The sequence below is a fragment of the Penaeus chinensis genome, chromosome 6 (genome assembly GCF_019202785.1).
Source record: "Penaeus chinensis breed Huanghai No. 1 chromosome 6, ASM1920278v2, whole genome shotgun sequence".
NCBI lineage: Eukaryota > Metazoa > Arthropoda > Malacostraca > Decapoda > Penaeidae > Penaeus > Penaeus chinensis.
In genome coordinates, this window is record NC_061824.1 from 26,759,068 (window position 1) to 26,781,647 (window position 22,580).

Consider the following 22,580-nt stretch of genomic DNA (forward strand, 5'->3'; position numbering starts at 1 on the left):
TTCTTAATTGTTTGGATGAATATTCAGTATTTGATTGAGACATAGCTCTTACATATTTTGAACACTATTATCTCTCCTCTAATATATTATCACGTTTGGAATGTTAGTTTAATAATCACAATTACTTTCAAATCACAATCCTCAAGACTTGGAGATTAGTATTCATGCATACCATGTCAATTATGAAAAAAGAGAAGAATTTTAAAGTGTATTAAGCAGTATTCAATAAATTTTTGAGTTTAACCCCTTGGTGACGGGTGAAGAAAACTAAAAAAAAAACTACGCTCTGGTGATCAATGGCAACGCGCCGACTTTGAGTGCGGGAGTTCGGTACATCAAGCCAAATCTCCGCCTCGTACCACTTCGGCACGCCACATTTCGAGCAGTTTGTTATGACATCTAGATGTGACCCGTCGAGAAGGGGATGAAAGCTCTTCCATAATTAAGCTGACATGTATCAAATAACAGACAAATTGATTAAAAAAGGATAAATAAATAAAGTAAAAAGGAAAAATGATGAAGAGAACAACATGGATTGGGCAAGAGGGTGAACAGAAGAAAAGGAGGAAGATGGGAAGAGAAGAAGGCAAAACTGAAAAAGGAGCACAAAAGCATCTGAAAATACAGAGCTTAAAGAGCATTCAACCACCGGGAGCAGTAGCTAAAAATGTAAACAGACACATAAATAAATAAGTGATAAATTTCATATGTAATTAGATAAAAAATATAAATAACTTAAAAAAAAATGACTGACTCACTGTCCTCAGTCACCTCTCTGCCTTTGATAGACAATCATATTCTACAGAAAGCACTCTGGCTTCATACTATGGTTGAATCAAATATACCATAATCTTGCTATCATAAGCTTTCAGTGTAAGTTTTACACTTATAAGTTGCTTAACCCATTGGATCTGGTTGCATCACAGCAATCAAATCACCAAAAAACGGACATCAGGCTTACGTGAGTGGCTGCTCTGCTGCAGTGACAAGACTCTATGTCTCCTATTTGCAAAATGATTTACTCTTTTTTATGCATAAGTGGTTTTAGCTTTTTTAATTGTTTTTAGCCATTTTCATTATCCAGATGGTAATAGAAAAATAAAACTATGTAACACTATGTTACTTTTATCATTTTTAACATTTTTACATAACATCCCTGTGTCACCACTCACAGCGTTAGGAATACCATCTGAGAATGGAAATGGTGTCCTCCATGGAGCTGGTGCTCTTCCAGTCACTGCTCATGGACATTTCATTCCACACTCATACATTAATAGGAATAATGCAAAATCACCAAATGATTAAAATAAACCAATAGGTTTGTGCACTTGTGGTGAGTCTTTTCCATCACCTTGACCTTCAGCCGCAACACTTACAACAGACAGATTTTCCCATCATGGGATGTTCACGTCCCCTACCTCTCAACCCGGATTTTTTCGTGACGTGATGGTCACGTCACCTACATCCAAGGGGTTTAGGAAAAAAATTTAAAAAATGTAAAAATTAAAAAAAATGTAAAAATTAATAAATTAAAAAAAATGCAACAATAATAATAATAATAATAATAATAATAATAATAATAATTTAGCATGTTATACTGATTTTCGGAAGTGTTAAATTTATAGAATACCGATTTTTTTTTTTTCTTTAACATACTGTCAAGGATTTTGAGTAGCATCATATACAGTACTACTTAAAAATAAGTAAAATATTGAGTAAGAATATTCCTTTGTAAATATTAATTCTCATTCTCAACAATATGCTGAAACAAACAAATATCATGGTATCAAGATATTCAGTTAAATCTTTCTTAGACAGAAATGTATTAACTCTGAAAGAAGTAACAGCCTCTTCTGAGTTATTCCAACAAGTACCAAAAACATTTTACAATGACTTGCATTTACAGTTCTCTTATGAAACTTGATATATATTTCATACAATTACAGATATTTCATCTTGGCTATTCAAGAGTTACTGAAGTATAGAATCTGTATCTGACAAATATCCTGTAGTGATAACATTTGCAACATACACCAATCCTCTGAAAACAAATATTTCTCTAAGGTTTCCTTTTTGGCACTGCAATGGAATCTGTATCAATAGCAAATTAAAGCTATCCACTTTATGTAAATATAATGACATATACCTTATGAAACCTTGAGAAAACAGAAAGATAAATGCTGAAGTCAAAGAGAGCTCTGTGTAACATCATCAACACTTCCAGCACTTTTGGTAAAGTCATTCTCCTCTGCTTCCACGTTCTGCTGTCTTGGGATCCATATCTGAGCTGCTTCTCTGAAATCAACAATAAGAAATGTGATTTACTGACTTCCCTTACAGATATTCAAATCAAAATCCATGGATACCTATATATATTCACAAAAACAATCTACTTCAGCTCAGGTAAGTTCTCTATTACTGCCACCAAGATGCCACATTGTAAATATATCTAAATGAAGCACTCATGGAATGAATTACCATATACTTTGTATCTGCCCACCATCATGTGTACTAGCAGATATACACAAAATCAAAAGTTAAGGAACTTACAAGTAACACTTCTTCTGATGTTGAATCTTTCAGAGAAATCATTTCAAGTTTACACATATAAGATCTAAACACTAACAATAAAAGGCAAATTTATCAATTCACCTGAGAAGGCTCTTATGTGCAGTGGCTGCCTGGTACCACAAAACTAGTCCAACAATTGCTGACCATGTGCGCAAGGGGCCCAGGAGGAGTGCCATTGTGCCATATGCCAACCAGAAGAAGTAAGCCGAGATCATCTGAAAAAGTAAAGTAACACCAATTAGGCATTTCATTTCCAATGAAATATCTACAGTTTCTAGGTTTGCTATAAGATGGCAATATAGCTACAAGTAAAATTATATGCTTTCTCAAAGAACTATTTTGTATCTAAAATAACCTATAAATTCACATGATCATCAGAATCTCTTACAGACTTAAGTGAAAAAGGGTACAATTAGACAATTTTTTCAGCAACATGCTGGAAATGTATTCTTTTGTTTTCTTCATATCCCAATTATATATTTCAGTAACTACATTTTTTTTTTTCATTATGTTTTATCAAGTCACACTACCACTAATTAATACTTATTGTCAATTCTACGCTCACACTATCAATACCATTGCAAAAATGCTACTTTTAAACCGCCAAGATTTAGGACACACTATACAATAATAATATGAAAAGAACAAGACAAATTTCCACATCATATTATTTCATAAACTAAATTTTACAAACTATAGGTTTCAGTAAATGATAAAATTACTGATTGTTTAGATAAACAATCAATACTTTCCACAAAAACTGGCTGTTCAAAATCTGCACATATTAAATGTGTCCTCCCATGATGAAAGAATGTTTGGAAAATTAAGTGAACCTCCTAAGGAATTTATTATATGATTTATCTCAATAACCACATCAGAATGGAAATGTATTAAAGCTGCTTCTGAAACACAAATTTCAAAATAGTCCTACCTGACTTGTGATAATTATCAGCAAACAAATATGTCGCCAAAGGTACTGGGGGAAACTACAGATGGGACTAATATAGAGTGACCGGAATCTGAAAAAATCAAATACATATATAAGTATAACCTGTGATGTAAAAATCACATTCTGTATCTTACTATGTGTGCACAAGTATGAATGATAATAATTATAAATCCCTGCTGAACCAGAGCTCATTTTCCCAATATCTCAATTACATGAAAACCACACAAGAAAAGTTTTACATTCATTTAAAGATATAGAAATCTTCAAAGATTTCCAAAACATGGGATAATATTCCTGACCACTTTTGAAAGTAATTTTTAGTATTAAGAAAAGGGTAACAAAACTAAATGATAAGAATGAAGACAAGAAAAAACATTACCAATAATGATATTTTCCACATTTCTTCATGGTGACACTGTCATCCTAATTATTCATAAGTAATGACCAGCTTTAAAGATGGAATTTGAATATTAGCTCTTAGCTCTGCATATATTTCCCCTACTCTCCAAAGCCAGATCTATACTCAAATTCAACACATTCATTGCATAAAAATATTTGTTAACAAATGAGCAGGTATCTCCTGTTTAGTTAGGATGAGGTATAGTTAGGATGAGGACTTATCTAATAGAGACTTCTCTTCATTATGTGCAAGGTGTTCTAACAACCAATGTAATTTACCTTAGATCAATGCAATGGGAAACTGCCATAATGAGTGGTACTTGAAAGACCACCATCTGAAATGAACAATAAAAATAAATCTCGATAAAACTTGTTATTTTGAATCACATATATCATACATATTTCTTAACCCAATGCTGCTGGGGAAAATTAATAAAAAATGGAGAAAATGCTGTAATTTTCTATATTTTTGTGAAATGGCTCTGCTAGTGCTTAACCACAAGGAAGTCAATTAGTAGACCTTGTGACATCACATGATTTGAATTGGCAGGAAAAACGTATTTTTTACTAGTGTTATGAATATCAATAGTGTTATTTTATTGTAAACAATATAATTACTATAATGTTATAAACATTTGTAACAGCAAAATAAGATAACGTAAAATATTTTCGTAAATCAAAGAAAAGGGTAAACGGGCAAGACAGGCAGTACTCGGAACTGGCTCATTGGTGACTTAGTTCAAAGTGTAGCCATCTATGTGTTAAAACAATCAAACAAGTAACTCACATAGCATAGCATGTATGTACACATCATGCCCATCAGCATTGGGTTAATAACTAGGCACATATCATGTTCATTAACAATCACTGATAATAGTGCCTTACCTGAAAAAATCCATAGGCATAAGTGAGAGACCCAGGTAGGTAACTTCTGTTGACAAAGGTCCCCCATGCAAATACCACACCAATATGGTCTTCAATTACTTCCCCAACAAACCAGGGTCCTGTAAGGAATGTGTATGTGAATATATATTGTATGCAAACCATATAAGTAATATGATAACATTTATGCAGTATACCATACAGTATTGAAACATGTGTTCAACCTTCCTCCAGATAACTTAATATCGAAAATACTGTCTATGCTTTTGCATCATTGTGATTTCTGTGTTCCAATATTTTGAGTATAGACCTTCTAGATCAGGATTAAGTTTTAAGTAGGAAAACAAACTATGAAGTCATCAGGAGATATCCTTCAGATCCATAACTGACACCTCTATAAAATCAACTCTAAGTCCTCTCTATTGTTCACAGAGCCAGACCCAAAAGAAAAGTTTAAATTACTAAACAATCTCAGGGTACAAACAGCCAGCCCCTTTCCCTTCAAATTTTTCTCACAATGTACTTAGTATAATAAAGTAAGGCAGGCTCCATGGGAATCACAATCTGAAATTATGAATGTAAGTCAACTTACTTTCCTTACAATTATTTTGCAATTATCTACCCAGTCTCTCTATTTATAAAAGTCAATAATTCATGAACAAACAGAGCTCTCTACGTTTATATAACAATTGTACCATAATACCAAAAATGTACAAATTATTGAAGTTTTCTTAACCCATTGTCGACGGGCATGTCACATACATCCATGCCATGCCCACTGCGAGTTTACTTGTTTAATTGTTTTTACACATAGATGGCTACACTCAACCAATGAGCCAGTTGAGTACTGCCTGTCTCGTCCGTTTACCCTTTTCTTTGATTTACAAAAATATTTTACTTAATCTTATTATGCTGTTACTAATGTTTATAACATTAAAGTAATTATAGTGTTTATAATAAAAATAACACCATCAATATTCATAGCACTAGTAAAAAATGCATTTTCCCGCCAATTCAAGGAAAGGTGAAATCAGGTAAGGCAAAGCACTAGCAGTGCCATCTATGTGTAGAGACATTTCACAAAAAATATAAAAAATGAGCACAGCATTTTCCCCATTTTTTATTAATTTTCACCGGCAGCAATGGGTTAGAGAAAAAATATCAGTTAATGAAAAAATATATATATTCATTGTGCTTCAATTCCATAACTGAATTTGTAAACACAAATCACATAGTGCAAAGCTGGTAATTTTGCAGTGATGTGATTTCTTCAGCAAATGAATGAATGAACAAAAAAAAAAAAAAAAAAAAAAAAATTAAGCTAAAAAATAAAAAAAAAATAAGCTATAGCAGCTTCCAGATGAATGGATATTAATGTTGCCTGCTCTGTGTGACAAAGTAATGAATATGGTTGCACTGTAACATCATTCTATAGAATGGCACTTGAAATCACATAGTGTCCTCCCAATATTGGAATTGGGTGCCTGGATTTTGAGTGTAGACCAAAATCCAATCATTAGGGTTACTTGAGTGGCTGTATCAAGATAGTAACAGACAATTTTTGTTGAACAGACTCCATATTATCTCATCAGATACTTTACAAACTAGTATTTTTATATAACTAAGTATTTTTATACTATTTTTCTATATTTTTGCATCATTCATTTCTCCCAAACACACCCTGCACTGCTGGTAACTGAAGGCAAGAATACATTCCTGCATGTGACCACAGCGTCCGCCCTGGAGACAGCCTTCTACCAGGCATGGCTCCACCCTCATGGTCTGTTGAAAATCCTAATGAAGCTTTAAAAAAAAAAACCTTCTTGATTGCCTGCGGAATCAATTTCCTCCAAGTGCTTTGTGCACTCATGGTGAGATATCCCCATCATCTGTTTCTCAGCCATTTTTTTCTATTTCTATTTTCTATTTTTTTTTTTGACAAGAACCAGATCCAGTAATTTAATTATCAACATACTTAAAATCTTTTCTTACAGGTGTGAATGATCATTTGATATCTCTGTAGACAAAAGGAAACAGTACTGTGAAATTCCCCCATACATTGGATGAAAATGTATACAAAAAAACTTTGATAATGGAAGTGAAATAAGCTTTGGTAACTTTGGAGAACTTGGTGGTGTTGCCAATAATTTTGAATATATTGTTAATCAAGGAGCTAGAGCATGCAAAAAGGCCTTCAGTTAAGCTGGTGCTTATGCAACTAATGTCAATTAAAATGGTGGTGAGAGTAACTAAAACAAAACCCATGGTCCCATTGTTTTACTACAGGATGTGGAAGGTTCACTAGTGTTATAGGCACTTTTCATTAGATTAAATAGGTAGGCAAAGTGTTTTTATGTAATCACTTTTATGGATTTCATTATTAATTGCTACAGGCCATATTTTCTTGAGCAAAATTTAAATTGTACTAATACTGACTGTACTGAATTTTGTTAATTCCAAAAAAATATCACATAAATCTAAATATGGAGCAAAGCTGAAGTGGTATCTCTAAAACATACGCAATATCATTTGTCAATGAAAAAGAAGGATTTGACAATGAATTGATAACAGGAAGAGGGAAGGTGTCAAATTCCCTCATACCACAAATGGCAAATTCTCAACAGGACTCAATCAGTCACCTACGCTCTGGTGGTCAATGGCAGCGCGCCGACTTTGAGCGTGGGAGTTCGGTACATCAAGCCAAATCACTGCCTCGGAGTGCTTTGGCTGCACGCCACATTTTGAGCAGTTTGTTATGACGTCCAGAGACGTGACCCGTCGGGAAGGGGTTAAGTACTGTATATACAGTGGGAATATGTCAAAATTCACATGAATTTTCTGCTAAGATTTCCCTCTAAATCCCAAATGATTTTCCCCTCTACATACTCAACAAAGTGTATGATAATACTCAACATCCTTTGCAATCATCAAAAGACCTCTTGGATAACTGATGTCAGCCTACTCAAACTATGAAAAGCTAAACTATACTAAATAAAGCTGTTATTCTACTATGTTATGCTGTACCTCTCTCACTCAAGGAAATGTGGTAGATATTATAGTAATGTTGATGATTATATGGAGTTCTTTTATACATCACAGAAACATCATTGTCTGCCTTCTCACCTAAAACTGCAAAGTATGTAGTGCAAAGTTCCTCAGCAACAATCTTATTATTTTCTATAACATGGCAATGAAAAAGGCTCACTACTGTCAAAATATACTGTTCCTATTCCTTCCCTGTTTTATATAACACTCATCTAGAAATGGAAGTCAAGAGTATCCAATGACTGGATCACCATACTAAGTGGAGTTAACCCATTCGATCCAGATGCGTCACGGCAATCAAATCACCAAAAATCCAGGCATTTGGCTTATGTGAGCAGCCGCTCTGCCAGGTGGCTGCTTGTAGGTTGGGCTCACATGAACATGTACCTCCTACTTGCAAAGTTATTTACTCTTTTTACACATAAGCATTTTTAGCTTTTTGGCCATTTTCCAATTTCCATATTTTCATTTGATTTGCATTGTCCAGATGGTAATAGCTTTTTTTTCTATGCACAGAATCTAATAATCTCTCAAGGTAGTCTACAATTCAGTACAAGAAAAATTAAACTATATAACACTGTTACTTTTGTCTTTTTTTTTTATTTAATTTTACAAAATATTCAATTTTCTGTAAAACCTGTATTGCCACTCACAGGAATACGATGCTAAGCATGGAAATGGTGTCCTAGATGGAGCCAGCGCTCTTACAGGCACCTATGATGGTCATTTCATTCCACACTCACACATCGATGGGAATAAAGAAAAATCGCCAAATGAGTATAATTAACCTCTAAATATGTTTGTGGACTTCAGCAGTAATGCTCACAACAGCAGGTTCACATCACCCTGCCTATAGCCAGATTTTCCTGTGATGGCATGTTCATGTCATCCACCCCTCGACCTGGATTTTTTAATGACGTGATTGTCACATCACCCTGATCCAACAGGTTAAGTATTAAAAATTGTCTTGGAGATATCAAAAAAATTATGATCTCTCATTTTTATTCAAAGCATATCTGAATCTGTGTGTAATCCACAAGAGCCAATTTACATACATATCAATGCTATAGACATTTTTATTAACATCTACAAAAGATTAAAATATATGAAAAAAGACTTTTGGCTAACATGTGGTACCTCTTCATCAATATAAATCATTGTACATCTTCATTAATATAAACACCTCAGAGTATAGGTACTGTTATGCATGAGCAAGCACACATCTAATGAATAATAAGCAAAACTCAAAAACATCTATGAATTGTCCCATCAACCAGAATATAATGATGCACCTATGATAATATTTTCAAAACATAAGGCTCTTCATTATGAAGCATAAATGAATCCACAGTTGGTTATCAAATGGAAAATGTGTACGAAACCAAGAGGTAATTGTGGATTATATGCATCATGCTAGAAAATTTAATGCATACCATGTAATCCAGGAAGCATAAAAGAGATAAGGGCAGGATGTATATTCTCAGTGTTCAGTGTCTAGTAATACCAAAACTCCTTCACAATTATAGACACCACAAAATACTGTGATGGTGATAGGTTTTGTTAGGGTGCACTTCTCAACAAACAAAATAAAAAACAAAAATTTAACTTGAGACAGAAATTGAACAATTATATGTATTCACTTTCACCTTGTAATAAAAAAGAAGAAAAACGTCAGATACATAAGTCAACAAAATGGTTACATGACAAGGCCGTCTGAAACAATTGACTGTATGTAAATAAAAAGGGACATTTAGTTAGGAAAATTAAACTATCACTTATAAGAAATCACACTTACAAAAACAAATTAAATATATATAATAACTAACCCTGATGAGGTCTTACACTAACAAAAAGAGAGAAGAAAAAAAAACAAAGATCACTATGAAGTATATTCAAAATAAAGCATATAAATGTATACTATGTCTGCAAAAATTCCCTTGTCAAAAATAAATAATTAACTAACTTTAACAATAGAAGAAATTAATGGTGGTGATAGTGGTGGTGGTAACCATAACATTAACAATAACAATGATAACAATAATAAAAATAAAATAATAGTAATACTAACAATAACAATAATAATAATAATAATAATAATAATAATAATAATAATAATAATAATAACAGTAACAACAATACTCATAACAAACTTAAATATAATAATAAAAAATACAATGATGATAATAATAATGTTAATATTGTAAATAATAATAGTAAAAGTAATAGTCATACTAACATTAATAACCAAAAAATAAAAAGACTAAAAACAATGGTTAATGGTTAGAAGAAATAAATGTGCTACACATCACAGGCACCATGGTAAAGTATTGTGGTGGAAAGAGTAGAAATGAGTTTATGATCAGGATAAGATGTGTTAAATGTCAAAGGTTGAAAAGGGGAAGGTGGTGAATTATCGGGAAGAATGTCAGGAGGGGAGGGAACTGGAGATAGACATTGTTGTGACCAAAGGAAGTCAAGTAAGCATCTAGGTGGTAAAGATAATGAGGAAGGAAGAGGGAATGGTGATGGACATGGAGATATTTTGAATGTAGAGCAATTAGGAATGAAGGGATTAGAGGGTTGATGAGGGAGTGGATCATTCTCTTGAGTCTTGTTTATGAACTTTTGGATGTCTTCAAGAGTTTCTGGAGGAAAGTTGCTGGGAGGTCTGAGAAACAAAGGTTTTCTTATGTGGAGGAAAAGAGGGAATAGATGTCCAAGGAGTAGAGGGAGATGTAAGCATAAGAGAAGATGGAGTGGCTCATTTAGATTATCTGGTGTGACAGGTAGAGTGAGAAGGAGGAGGGGTAGGCACCAAGGAAGTGGTAGAGACTGGAGTATCTGGACTTAGACTGGAAAAGGAATTTGACCTGGGGAGAGAACGAGCAGAGATAGGATGATTCAGGGTAGAGGGAAAAGATACTGGAGGAGATACCGAGACTTCTTGAGAAGATAGGAAGGGAGCAGAGTGAAGTACAGTTTTGGAATAGGTAGAAAGAGAATAACCTTGTTGGCATGCTTTTTGTCTAGCCTCACATAGAGTGAGGCCTAGTTTGAATCTGAGAACTGCTATCTCAGATTTGAGCTTAATAGGCAGTACAGCTCCTATAAAATACATTATGGGAGCCACCACAATTGGCACACACATGACTGAGCAGAGCAATTTGAAAGGTTGGGTACATAGAGGACAGTGGCTGTGGAGCGACAATGTTTAACTGGGTGGCCAAAACATCAACATTTCTGACATTGATGGCGAAGAGATCGATATGTGACAAGGCGTGAACAATCAGAACAATTGCAAAAGGAAACTTTGCCTATTTGTTTTTGGAGATACTTGGAAGAGAAGGGTATTGTCAGAGTATGGTGGGAGTATAGGGGGAATGGGTCGGAAGATATAGAGAGAGGATAATAAGGATAAATAGTAGTAATAAAGGGGTGAGGGCAGACAATGAAGAAGACTGTGCAGTAGATGATGGAGTGGAGGATGTTGGACGTGAGAAAGGAGTGTATTCTGAAGGTTGAGTAATGACCAGAGTGATGATACGGAATTGATGGAGTTGACAGCAAACATCAAGGAGAGAGTATTAGTATCAGTGGTCAGAGCATGGTTAAAGGAGAGGCAGGGGTCTGGAAACCAATTAAATCAAATTTAGATAGGCTAGTTGATAAAGGGGAGAGCATTAATATCCATAATTAAGGTAATAAATCTTCATTATTGGCCATGGTGAGCCTCCTCAGGGTCCCCATGAGGGGTAAGGACTAGGTGATTAACCAAGGGAATCCTATGCCCATGGATCACAGAGGCTGTTCATGACTGACACAAAGCCAGCCCTTCATCCTTTCAGCATGGATCTCACACCTTAGGAAGTCGACAGACGAAGGGGACGATGAAGAGAAGGAAAAGGAAAGGGGGAGAAGAAAAGACCATGCAAAATTAAATTAGTTGAGGTGAGGGCTGAAGTCAAAGGTAGGGGTGATCCCCAGTCTCTGTCTCCTAAGCCTCCCACAACCAACAAGCAAGGGATCAGGTGGAGGAGAAATAAGAACAATAGCAACAACAACAACAATAATAATTAAAATAATAATAATAATAACTATAATAATAATAATAACTATAATAATAATGGTTATAATAATAACAATAACTACAATAATAATGATAACTATAACTTGTAAGCTTGAACTTTGATATATTTTTGAACCAATTTTACTTTACCTCTAGCTACATGACTAGGGTCTTGAAACATCACAATTAGCTTGCATTATTTTTTTTGGAAATGACTATAAACATCTACTGAAAGATATTTATAGTCAATTACTGTTTTTACTCTGTCATAATAGTTTGAAATTCTAACCAAAGGCAAAAGTGGTGTTACAGTTACATATGTATGTTTAGAATATCAGAGTGAATATATAAAATAGCTGATGCAAGAAATATAAATTTTAAAAAAATAATAAAAAAGTGTCCTCTCTTTGGTGATAATATACAAAAAAAAAATTGTTCACACTTTACTGTTCCTGATATTTTATTACCATTTGCAGTTAGTAAGAATTATTAGCCTGCAAAATTCTGACTATCATGAAGTGACTTATACATGATACCCAATGCTGCAGGGTAATCACACTGCCTATTGCTTTCTTTTGTGAAATTTGTTCGTACATAGAGGGCAGCACAAGTGTTCAGCCAATTAGAAGCCTATATGATCATAGTTCATTTTCCCTTTCCTTGAGTTTCTGGGATTTTATTATTCATGCTATTAATATTGATATTATTATTATTGTTGATATGAAGATTATTGTACGATGGATGGAAAATTCATAAATAACTTTTACTTCATAAGAGTAATAATCAGGTATAAGATGTTGTGACAAAGTAGACCTCTTATATTTTAAAAACTAAACTAAAATTGTACAACTGACTGTAACAGTCCATGATTAATGTTTGGACGCATATACTTTGTTATGACCCATGTAAACATTTAAATTTTAATGAAATAAACTAAGTAATATCAGATTTTAGCAACCTGGAAAGCCAGGTATGTATCTTTGTTGGCCCTTAATAGGACCGTCCCTCAAAGTGGTGGGGGTAGGGTAAAAACAGGGGGTGATGAAGGGTAAATTTATTAAATACTAATAAAAACAAAACTATCTTATTGCTCATTTTAGCATTCCACATCTTTGGTACAAAATTTGTGGAAATTCCCCAAAGGGGGGAGATGCCCCCCTCAAATAACTTTTTTCCCCAACATACGTCTCTTGCATACTGCTATTGGCCCACACTGTTGCATACTTTGCAAAGGAAAAAATCAGCATAAACATCAATAAAATCCAAAGATTGACACAAGCTTTTTTCGAAATTTGCCTTAGTTGAAAAAAAAAGAAGCTCACATTATGTGTACATGTGTACACATATGCACAAACATGAATGTGTACATACATTTGCAAATGTGTACTTATCTGAGTACATGTGGGTAAATGTGTGCATAAATGTGTGTGTACATGTGCATGTATCTATGTGTTCACATGAGTAAGTCTCTGGACAAAGGAGAAGCCATGTATAAAGGGAAATTTTTTTTTAATTTGCCAAATACAAATGGAAGCAAAAATAAAAAATTCCCAACGTCAATTTCTGCACTTTTCCATTAGCTTTCCAAAGTTATAAACAAATCTTACATCAGATGTAAACTGTTTGAGAATAGCTGTACAGAAGCTTGAAAAATTCGGTTTAAGGAAAAAAAAGATGAAAATTGTGAATCTTTCAATTCATTTTCTGAATCACTACTTCCATGAAAATCCATTATCTAATCAACAATAAAAATACACACATTTCTTTTTCAAATGCCATTTGTTACATGAAGAAGTCTTAACTGGTTCCCGAGTTACAGTATAAACTAAAATGGTATCTCCGTATATGCTATCTTCAGCAACATGATGCATGCATAAATGCATTTATTGCTTGACTCAATAACTGTATTCGTGTTTTCTACATATGTGTAGACATATATGCACATGAATATAAAAACGTGTATACATAATTGTGAACGTAAATGTGCATATATGTGTATGTAAATGTGTGCACACGTATGTGTAAATATGTATACATGTCTGTAAATGTGTGTACATACGTGCATATGTATACAAAAGTGCAGAGATAACCAGAAACGGTTAGAGTAACAAGCAGTTCGTAGTTACCTAGTGACCTTGAATTGCTACTTTATTCATTGGAAATAACCATTTCGGAAGCGTTCACATTTTGAAATAAACTCACAGGTTTGTTTTCCATGAATGCTTCTTTCTTGATGTAATAACACAAACCGATTATTTACAGGCCTATATCAAACAAGTTTATAGAGGTATTTGACAATTTATGTAAGATTTTTACCATCTATAATCTTCAGTCATTTATATCTATTTAGATGTAGCTATATTATTACTATAATGCATTTTCTTGATTGTTTGGGCTTCAATGAGCTTAAAAGAGTAAAATCTTTGCTGTACGCAAAGTCCTACTGGGTCACACAAACATGAAAACTCATGGGAAGCCCCCATGTGGCCGCAGGGACTATGCGGTCGACCTACCCATCGGATCAAACAAGTCGTGTTTGTATATTTTTCAAGATAGAGACTCACTACTGCTCAGGCATTATTGTCAAACCCTAAATTATTTCTATGAAGTTTATGTCAAAATTGAATCATATATACCACATGATGAATGAATAAAACATGAAAAATTGGTTGATGATTTTTAGATTTTCTTTATCTTTTTCATCATAAAACCTACACATTGGGAGGAATTTGTTATTGTAAGACACTTTCATCTTTCTTTGACAAATTTCATTAGGTAATGTCAAAATATAATGTTATACTTTAGCTCCAGAAGGGGATAAATATGTGTAAAAATTGTTGACAATACAGGAAAGTACCTTGGATTCATGAACCCTGATCACAGCCAAGTTTTTCTTCACGTAGGTTTATAAAAAAACACTCGGTCAGCGGGGTACACATGGTAAGACACCAGAGCACTTGGAGCGGGACGTTCGGCTAGATGTAGTGGACTCCCGCGCCCAGTGTCTGTCCATTGCCAGAAATCTCCAGAGTTCATAATTCTCAGGGATTTTTTTTACCCATCATAGACAGACTCGCTTAACATTCATTGTATATCCCCAAGTAAATTTTTAAAGGAAGATAACTACAAGGAAATAGGCAGTTCTCTAAATCTGGGATCAATATTGTTATTCTATTTATTATTTAGTTTATTACAAGACTTTTGCAGAACACAGTCATCAGCATGCAGTATCATAACTTGCACAGATGCCTTTTAATCTTGAGATTAATCTCTTAACCCCTTGGATCCAAGTGCTTCACTGTCTGATTGTGGCCCAATATCCATACGCCTTACTTGAGTGACCCACCCACGCACAATCATGTGCAGTCTCAAGACTCCTTGCCTCCCCTTTGCAATGTTATTATCTCATTTTTTGCTTAAGCATTTTTTACTGCCATATCATCTCTCTAGGTAGTTCATAATGTGGTGCAATAATAATAACAAAAAGTAAAATTTTGTTATTTTTGTCATTCTTAATTTTTTTCTTAATATTTGTCTGTAATACAACCTGTGTTGTCAGTCACGGTAGGCAGAAACAGGATCATGGGTATGGAAATAGTGTCCTCCATAGAGCTGTCACTTTTCTAATCATGGCTCACAGATGGTACATTCCACACTCCTTACAGATAGGAATAATGCAAGTGCCCCTTCCTAAATGCCCACTGAGTCTAATCACCCTCCAAGAGATTTGTGCACTCATGGCAAGTCATTCCCATCACCCCAGCCTTCAGCCAAAATTCTCATAGGGGCATGTTCCTTTCACCCTGGCCACTTGGCCAAAAAATTTTAAGATGTGATAGTCACATCATCCGGATCCAAAGAGTTAACATTCCAATTGTACAAAATATTTAATCATTCATATTGCAATGAACTTTTTTAAAAAGTGTTCCATAGTATGATCATTTTGTACTTCTCTTCTATTTGATAACCCATTCCAATTATATTTTGTTAATGATAAGATATGAGAGTTTTGTAAAGCTACTGTCAGTATATCTATTTGTTCTAAAACATTTTGACCAAAACTTAAATCTATTACAGAGACATTCCAAACAGAATATATGAAATTGAAAAACATGTAAAACAAGCAAAATTAGTATGACTGAAACTTAAAAGGATTAAAGAGAAAAAACTTACCGAGTGGCAAGTATATGGCTGTTAGGATTAGAGGCCAAAAGAGTCTGTCCACTGACACCATCACCCACAGCTTTCGTAATATCGTGTTGCATATAGACCATTTAAGACGTGGTCGTACCATCCGACGTTCTGAAATGCAAGGAAAAGATATAGTTCGGAGGCTTAAAAATCACAGGATTATATGTCTATGGCATATCCATATCAATAAATATCCATGGATAAAAAGTATATTACATATTTAGTTTCCGATATAAAGGATGTTAAAATACATCCTCCTCGAAGTTATTAATAAATCATGCAATATTTACATTTCAATTGAAACAGAACTTAAAAGATACATCAGCTTACCAAGAACTAAATGATGTATGTATCGAAGTATACAAAGAGGAATCACACATATGCACACCATGATACCAAACAGGAATTGGAACTGTAAACATAGGAAAAAGTAAATTATGAAACGACAATATCCTTATACAGACCTCATTCTTTTTTTTTTTTTTTTGCTCTGTAAGTAAATTAACAGAATAATTCAAAATACAGAACTGACTATCAAATGAAAGCAGTAAATCAAAAAGATGTCAGATGCACCTAACAGTAAATCTAGCACAAGTAAAAACGTAAGACTAGAACAATTATCTACTTTATCTTATAGCATCAACATATACAGCATAAAATCTTAACTATACTATAGAGCAAGCAAAGGTAACAAATTAAAACAAACCTATTGCAAAGCTAATTAATCTATCTCTTTAAATTTCATTCCAAACAGCTTTAAAAGAAGACATTATCTTTGAAGCAAAACTTACAAACATTGAGACATTTGACATCAAGAGAGCTCTGGGCCAAAAACGAAATGATGGTCGAGATTCATCAAGGGAAAATGGCTGGGTAACTGTTCTTTCTCGTCCATCTCTGTCTCTAACATGAACCTGAAATGAAGTTGTATTGTTAAATGAAGTGGATATTACTTACATATGAAAAACAATAAAATGTAACTCACTGCTGTAAAGCGATATGCATTTCATAATGCTTAACCCATATCTGCCAGGCCATGCCTATAGCCATCATAACAAACCAACTCATCACAGTATAGGCATCGCGAAGCGCTAGAGCAAGTCAAATGGAAAGTTCCACTACATGTAGCGGACTCCTGGGCCAAACACCAGGATGGTTGCCAGAAATCACTGGAGTCAGTGACACAGAGATTTCTGATACTGTCATTGACGGGTTAAAGAAAAAGATTGTGTCTTAACAAAATACACTTCAAAATCACCTTTGTCTTGTAATAATACAATTTTACACTGCTCCACTTAAAGATCATTTTGTTTGAAATGACTTTAACCCAATGCCAACGGGTATGACATGTATGTACATGCTATGCCCACTGTGAGTTACTTGTTTGATTGTTTTTACACATAGATGTCACCAATGAGCCAGTTACGAGTACTGCCTGTCTCGCCCGTTTACCCTTTTCTTTGATTTACGAAAATATTTTACGTTATCTTATGTTGCTGTTACTGATGTTTATAACATTATAGTAATTATAATAACACTATCAATATTCATAGCACGTAAAAAATACGTTTTTCCTGCCAATTCAAATCAGGTAAGGTTACAAGGTCTATAAATTGACTCCTTTGTGGCTAAGCACTAGCAGAGCCATATATGTGCCGAGACATTTCACAAAAAATATAGAAAATGAGCACAGTATTTTCCCCATTTTTTATTAATTTTCCCCGGCAGCATTGAACTAAACAATAGACTGAGAGACTGGTTTCAAGATCCCCCTCCAAATGATAGAGTTTCATATACTTGTAGATTATTAATTATAATACCTATTGCAATGTAAGTATTATCTAAATATATGCTTTAGTGCATCGTTTAGGAAATAATGACAAGATAAAAGGTCTTTACATGTTCAGTACAGATGTTACTTTTGTAATCCTAATTACATAGTAAATGTCAGCAACAATATAATAGCTGCCTATTTTATTCATACTTACTGATCTTACACTTCAGGGAGCACCATACCACTTTTCAAAAGATCTATGAAACAAAACAGCATTTACACATATTGCAACTTTACTATCTTGGACTACCAGTATTTTTCATATATTTATCTTTAGATGGTTGAACCCACAGAGGGTAAGTTGCTCTGGTCTCGTGTATAGTTCTGTGAAAGATACTCCAGTGAATCTCTAATACTTGTCTTTTCTAACTTTCCTACTTTTAGCATTACCTTTTGGATACCCATTAGCTTCACTTTGCTAAGCCAGCATTTCCCAAACCTGTCACAGCCCTTACACAGCAGTTTAGCCAAAGTATCAGCCTAAAAGGATTGTTGGTGCATAAAATTTTCTGAGGAAAATTTTCCAATCCTACTTTCTCCTTCTGACATGTTTGACCAGCAATATCACGAGATCCTTTTACTGAGGATGTCATAGTTGAAATATTTATGCAAATACTTCATATGAGGATGCAATAAATGTCTCCTTACCCCCTTAACTAAAATTGGTTATAACTTTTTATATGTTCTAGGATGACATGTATGTCATACATAGAAGGCTCCATAAATATTCAGTCCCCAGGGAGTCCATTATTAAAACTACTTATCTCATTAACCCTTTTTCTTTCTGGAATATTTTTTTATTGCTATTATCACCCAAATAATATTACAATAATCATAATGTTAATAATGATATTAACAGTATGATTATCAGTAACACTAAATTATTTTTTTAAATTCCAAATTCAAGGAATGGGGAAGTCTAAGGAGGTCATCTAGGGCCTACTAACTAACACCATGGTGGCTATGCCCTGTGTCCAACATAATTCAACCAAAAACTACAGTGGACAGTATATATACTCATAACCAATGGCAAGCAAAAAACAAATTAACATGGTTACAACAATATCAATCAAACTTCTTACCACAAGTGAATGAATTCCATCTGCATATCTCTCAGCATTCCATTTAGTTACATACAATGGTCCTTCTACATGGGAAAGTACAAGCCATGACTGGGACTCATCCAGTCTAACTCTAGCCTCTACAATGGGAGCTGGTGACCAAATCAGCACCCTGTTGAACCAAAACAAATACATGTTAAAATAATCCATAATAATAATGGACAACACATGCCAGCAAATGCAGAAAAAAAGTACTAAAAAGATGCAGCTTTACATTATTTCCCCCTTCTAATAAAAGTAATACTTTATTAGCCATCTGTCACAAAGGAAATATAGTGGTCACTTTCATTTTCTTTCAAGAAATGTCTTTATATATAGATGGCTCCACGAGTGCTTAGCCACCAAGGCATTAATTAGTAAACTATATGACCTCATCTGATTTTATCTTTCCTTTAGTTTTTGGGAAAAATTATTTTTCAAATAATTCTATCAACATAGATGCTGTTATTTTTATTGTAGACCTTAAAATACTAAAAGTCATTAATATTAATAATAGAAATATAAGTAAGAAGAGAATATTGCCAGAAATATAAGAAAAGGGTAAACACAAGATAAATGAGTCTTTCATGATTTAGCCCTTGTGGAGCCATCTATATGACTTGTAAAGTCATTTGACTTTGTGAGCCACTATGTATAAAGACAATTAATAAATTAAACTTAAAGTGAGCATGGCAAGTCCGTACATGTCATCTCTAAAGAAATTGGGTTAAGGAAGAATACTTTTATGTTTATATATCTATATGTTTCACACGCATGCACGTGCGTGTGAGTGTGTATGTATGAGCTAAACAACCTTGGCAACATATGACATTGCTTTCAGTCAATCATCAAAATTCATTTAGAGTATTATAATAGTATTACCAAATATAAGCTGTTGAAAACAAACACAAACAGAGGACTTCTTCTGGTTATTCTCTCAAAACTGTATTTTCATAGCAATGGGAAACCATGCAATATAGTTAACAGTGACAATATGCATCTTGTCTAAATGATACTATTGTCAGTTTGACCTTCTTACCTAGCTTTAACCCACTCACTCCATAGTAACACCCTTGCACGTCATGGCTAACCTTACCTTATGCTAGGATGACATCCCATTATGTTATGTACAGATAAGCCTGCTCAAAGTTGTGTGTGCTAAGCAGGTGTGTGCTGTTTGCCCCTCAAGAGAAAGACCCCGAAAATTAGGCTTAACACCTCTTTTTAAGCTAATTACCTAAAGAACGGTTTATGCTGCGACCATGAGCATAAGGAGCAGGGAAAATTATGCTTTCTATTCTTCTAATTTTTCCATCAAGCAGATGACTGCTTGACCCCTGACACGTGGTACAGAATGGCGCCTGAACTTCCCATCGTGAGTGGGTTAATGATCCAGTTACATTTGTTTGAAATTTAAAGGGATACTTTGTGTTAGTTGAAAAAAGAGAAAGAAGAAGAAGGAAAAGATACTGATAATTATCAAAACATGATTGATAAAAATAAAAGGCACCACACACACACACACACACACACACACACACACACACACACACACACACACACACACACACACACACACACACACACACACACACATACACACACACACATACACACACACACATACACACACACATCATACATACACACACACCATACACACATACATACCACACACACACACACACACACACACACACACACACACACACACACACACACACACACACACACACACACACACACACACACACACACACATACACACACACACATACACACACACACCATACATACACACACACCATACACACATACATACCACACACACACACACACACACACACACACACACACACACACACACACACACACACACACACACACACACACACACACACACACACACACACACAAGGAGGGGGATCCAAAGGACAAGGGGTGGGAAAGGGAGGTGAGAAGAGAGAAAGAAGGGGTGGGAAGAGAAGGGACAGTAAACCCAAGAGAAAGGTAAGAAGAAAGGAGAAGAGGGATGTGAGATGCAAGAAGAAAGAAGGGAAAAGAGGCAGGAAGAAAGAAGGAAAAAGGGAAAGCGAAGGGGATGGCAAAGGGGAGAGGGAGGAAGAAAGGGATGTCAATGGAGAGAGGAAAAAAAAAGGGGAAGCAGAAAGGGAAGAGGAAGTGGAAAAGGAAAAGGAAGTGGAGGAGAAATAGATAAAAGAAAATGCAGAAGGAAGACAGATAGAGAAACAGAGAAAGAGGATAAAAGATGTATACAATTTCCATATATAAAAAAGTATGAGCTATCATTACAAATTTGTCAAAGATGTATTATATAAAAGTATACTCAAAAGACGTAAATAATGCAAGGGAATACCCAGTAAAAAAAATCTGCATCATAATATGGAGAATGCAAAATATCTATAAGAAATCAATAGAAATAGGTCTTGACTGCTGCACTTTTCAGAAACATCTAAAATCATTTATAAAAATCTAAATAACCCATATTATTACACCTATTTCCTGATGAAAAAAAATATTTCAAACATTTTACATAATATATCTGCACGGATAAATCCAACTGACCTGATATGCGATGATTCCCTTAAGAGGTGCAGTGGTTCATGGAGGGGCATGGCAAATAAAGCGTGCTTGGGGTTGGTGACAAGGATAATGGGCCATGTGCCATGCGTCACATCCGTAAAAGAAAACAGGCCATGGTCTATTGCTGCTACTCGAAAACTGAAAACAAGTTGCACATAAATCTTTCTTTTCTCTCTTCTTTGCTTTTTTTCTCTGCACTTTCCTCTATCAATATTATGTGAGATAATTTACATTAAATAAAGAAAACTCTGCCAACTTTTTCTTTTGTTAGCCACAATACCCAACAATCTATAATTCACATATTTCTTTATGCTTTTTGATATGCCATACACTCACATGTCTTTTTTTTTCCTTCCCTTTTCTTATTCCTTTATTGGCCCTGAGATGTGGTCAATAAGATTCACTTGATTTTAATTGTAATACCAGCATAAAAGAAATTAATTCTTTATACAGATATCCTGTTTCTACTTTGCAACTTAAAACTGATGCATATATAAGCTGCATGTATATACATAGCCTTTTTTATTTCATTTTCATGCAACTCACACATAATAATAGAATATCTTCTAATCATTTAACTCTCAGTAACATAATATTCTTACCAGATAAAAAAAAAAAAATGCTAGATAATAAATCTAGATTACCCAACCTTCTCCCTCTCCCATTCCCTTTCTCTGTGAGTACTGTGTGTGTACACTGCTGTAGTGTGTGTGTGTGTGTGTGTGTGTGTGTGTGTGTGTGTGTGTGTGTGTGTGTGTGTGTGTGTGTGTGTGTGTGTGTGTGGTGTGTGGTGTGTGAGTGTGTGTGAGTGTGTGAGTGTGAGTGTGTGTGAGTGTGTGTGAGTGTGTGTGAGTGTGAGAGTGTGAGTGTGAGTGTGAGTGTGTGAGTGTGAGTGTGTGAGTGTGAGTGTGAGTGTGAGTGTGAGTGTGTGAGTGTGAG

General features: G+C 34.5%; 1 protein-coding gene across 1 annotated transcript in view; it reads right to left on the reverse strand.

The window, feature by feature from the left end:
• Nucleotides 1-1,112: 1,112 nt before the first annotated feature.
• Nucleotides 1,113-22,580, reverse strand: part of LOC125026571 (transmembrane protein 62-like) — a 29,151-nt gene continuing 7,683 nt past the window's right edge. The window contains exons 7-16 of the mRNA XM_047615099.1: nucleotides 21,624-21,779; nucleotides 19,020-19,170; nucleotides 16,895-17,017; nucleotides 16,434-16,515; nucleotides 16,086-16,214; nucleotides 4,805-4,923; nucleotides 4,199-4,254; nucleotides 3,503-3,590; nucleotides 2,653-2,786; nucleotides 1,113-2,295 (exon numbers count right to left, since the gene is read on the reverse strand). Of these exons, the coding sequence (XP_047471055.1) occupies nucleotides 2,187-2,295; nucleotides 2,653-2,786; nucleotides 3,503-3,590; nucleotides 4,199-4,254; nucleotides 4,805-4,923; nucleotides 16,086-16,214; nucleotides 16,434-16,515; nucleotides 16,895-17,017; nucleotides 19,020-19,170; nucleotides 21,624-21,779 (1,147 nt within the window). The 3' untranslated portion in view covers nucleotides 1,113-2,186. The remainder of the gene's footprint in view (nucleotides 2,296-2,652; nucleotides 2,787-3,502; nucleotides 3,591-4,198; nucleotides 4,255-4,804; nucleotides 4,924-16,085; nucleotides 16,215-16,433; nucleotides 16,516-16,894; nucleotides 17,018-19,019; nucleotides 19,171-21,623; nucleotides 21,780-22,580) is intronic.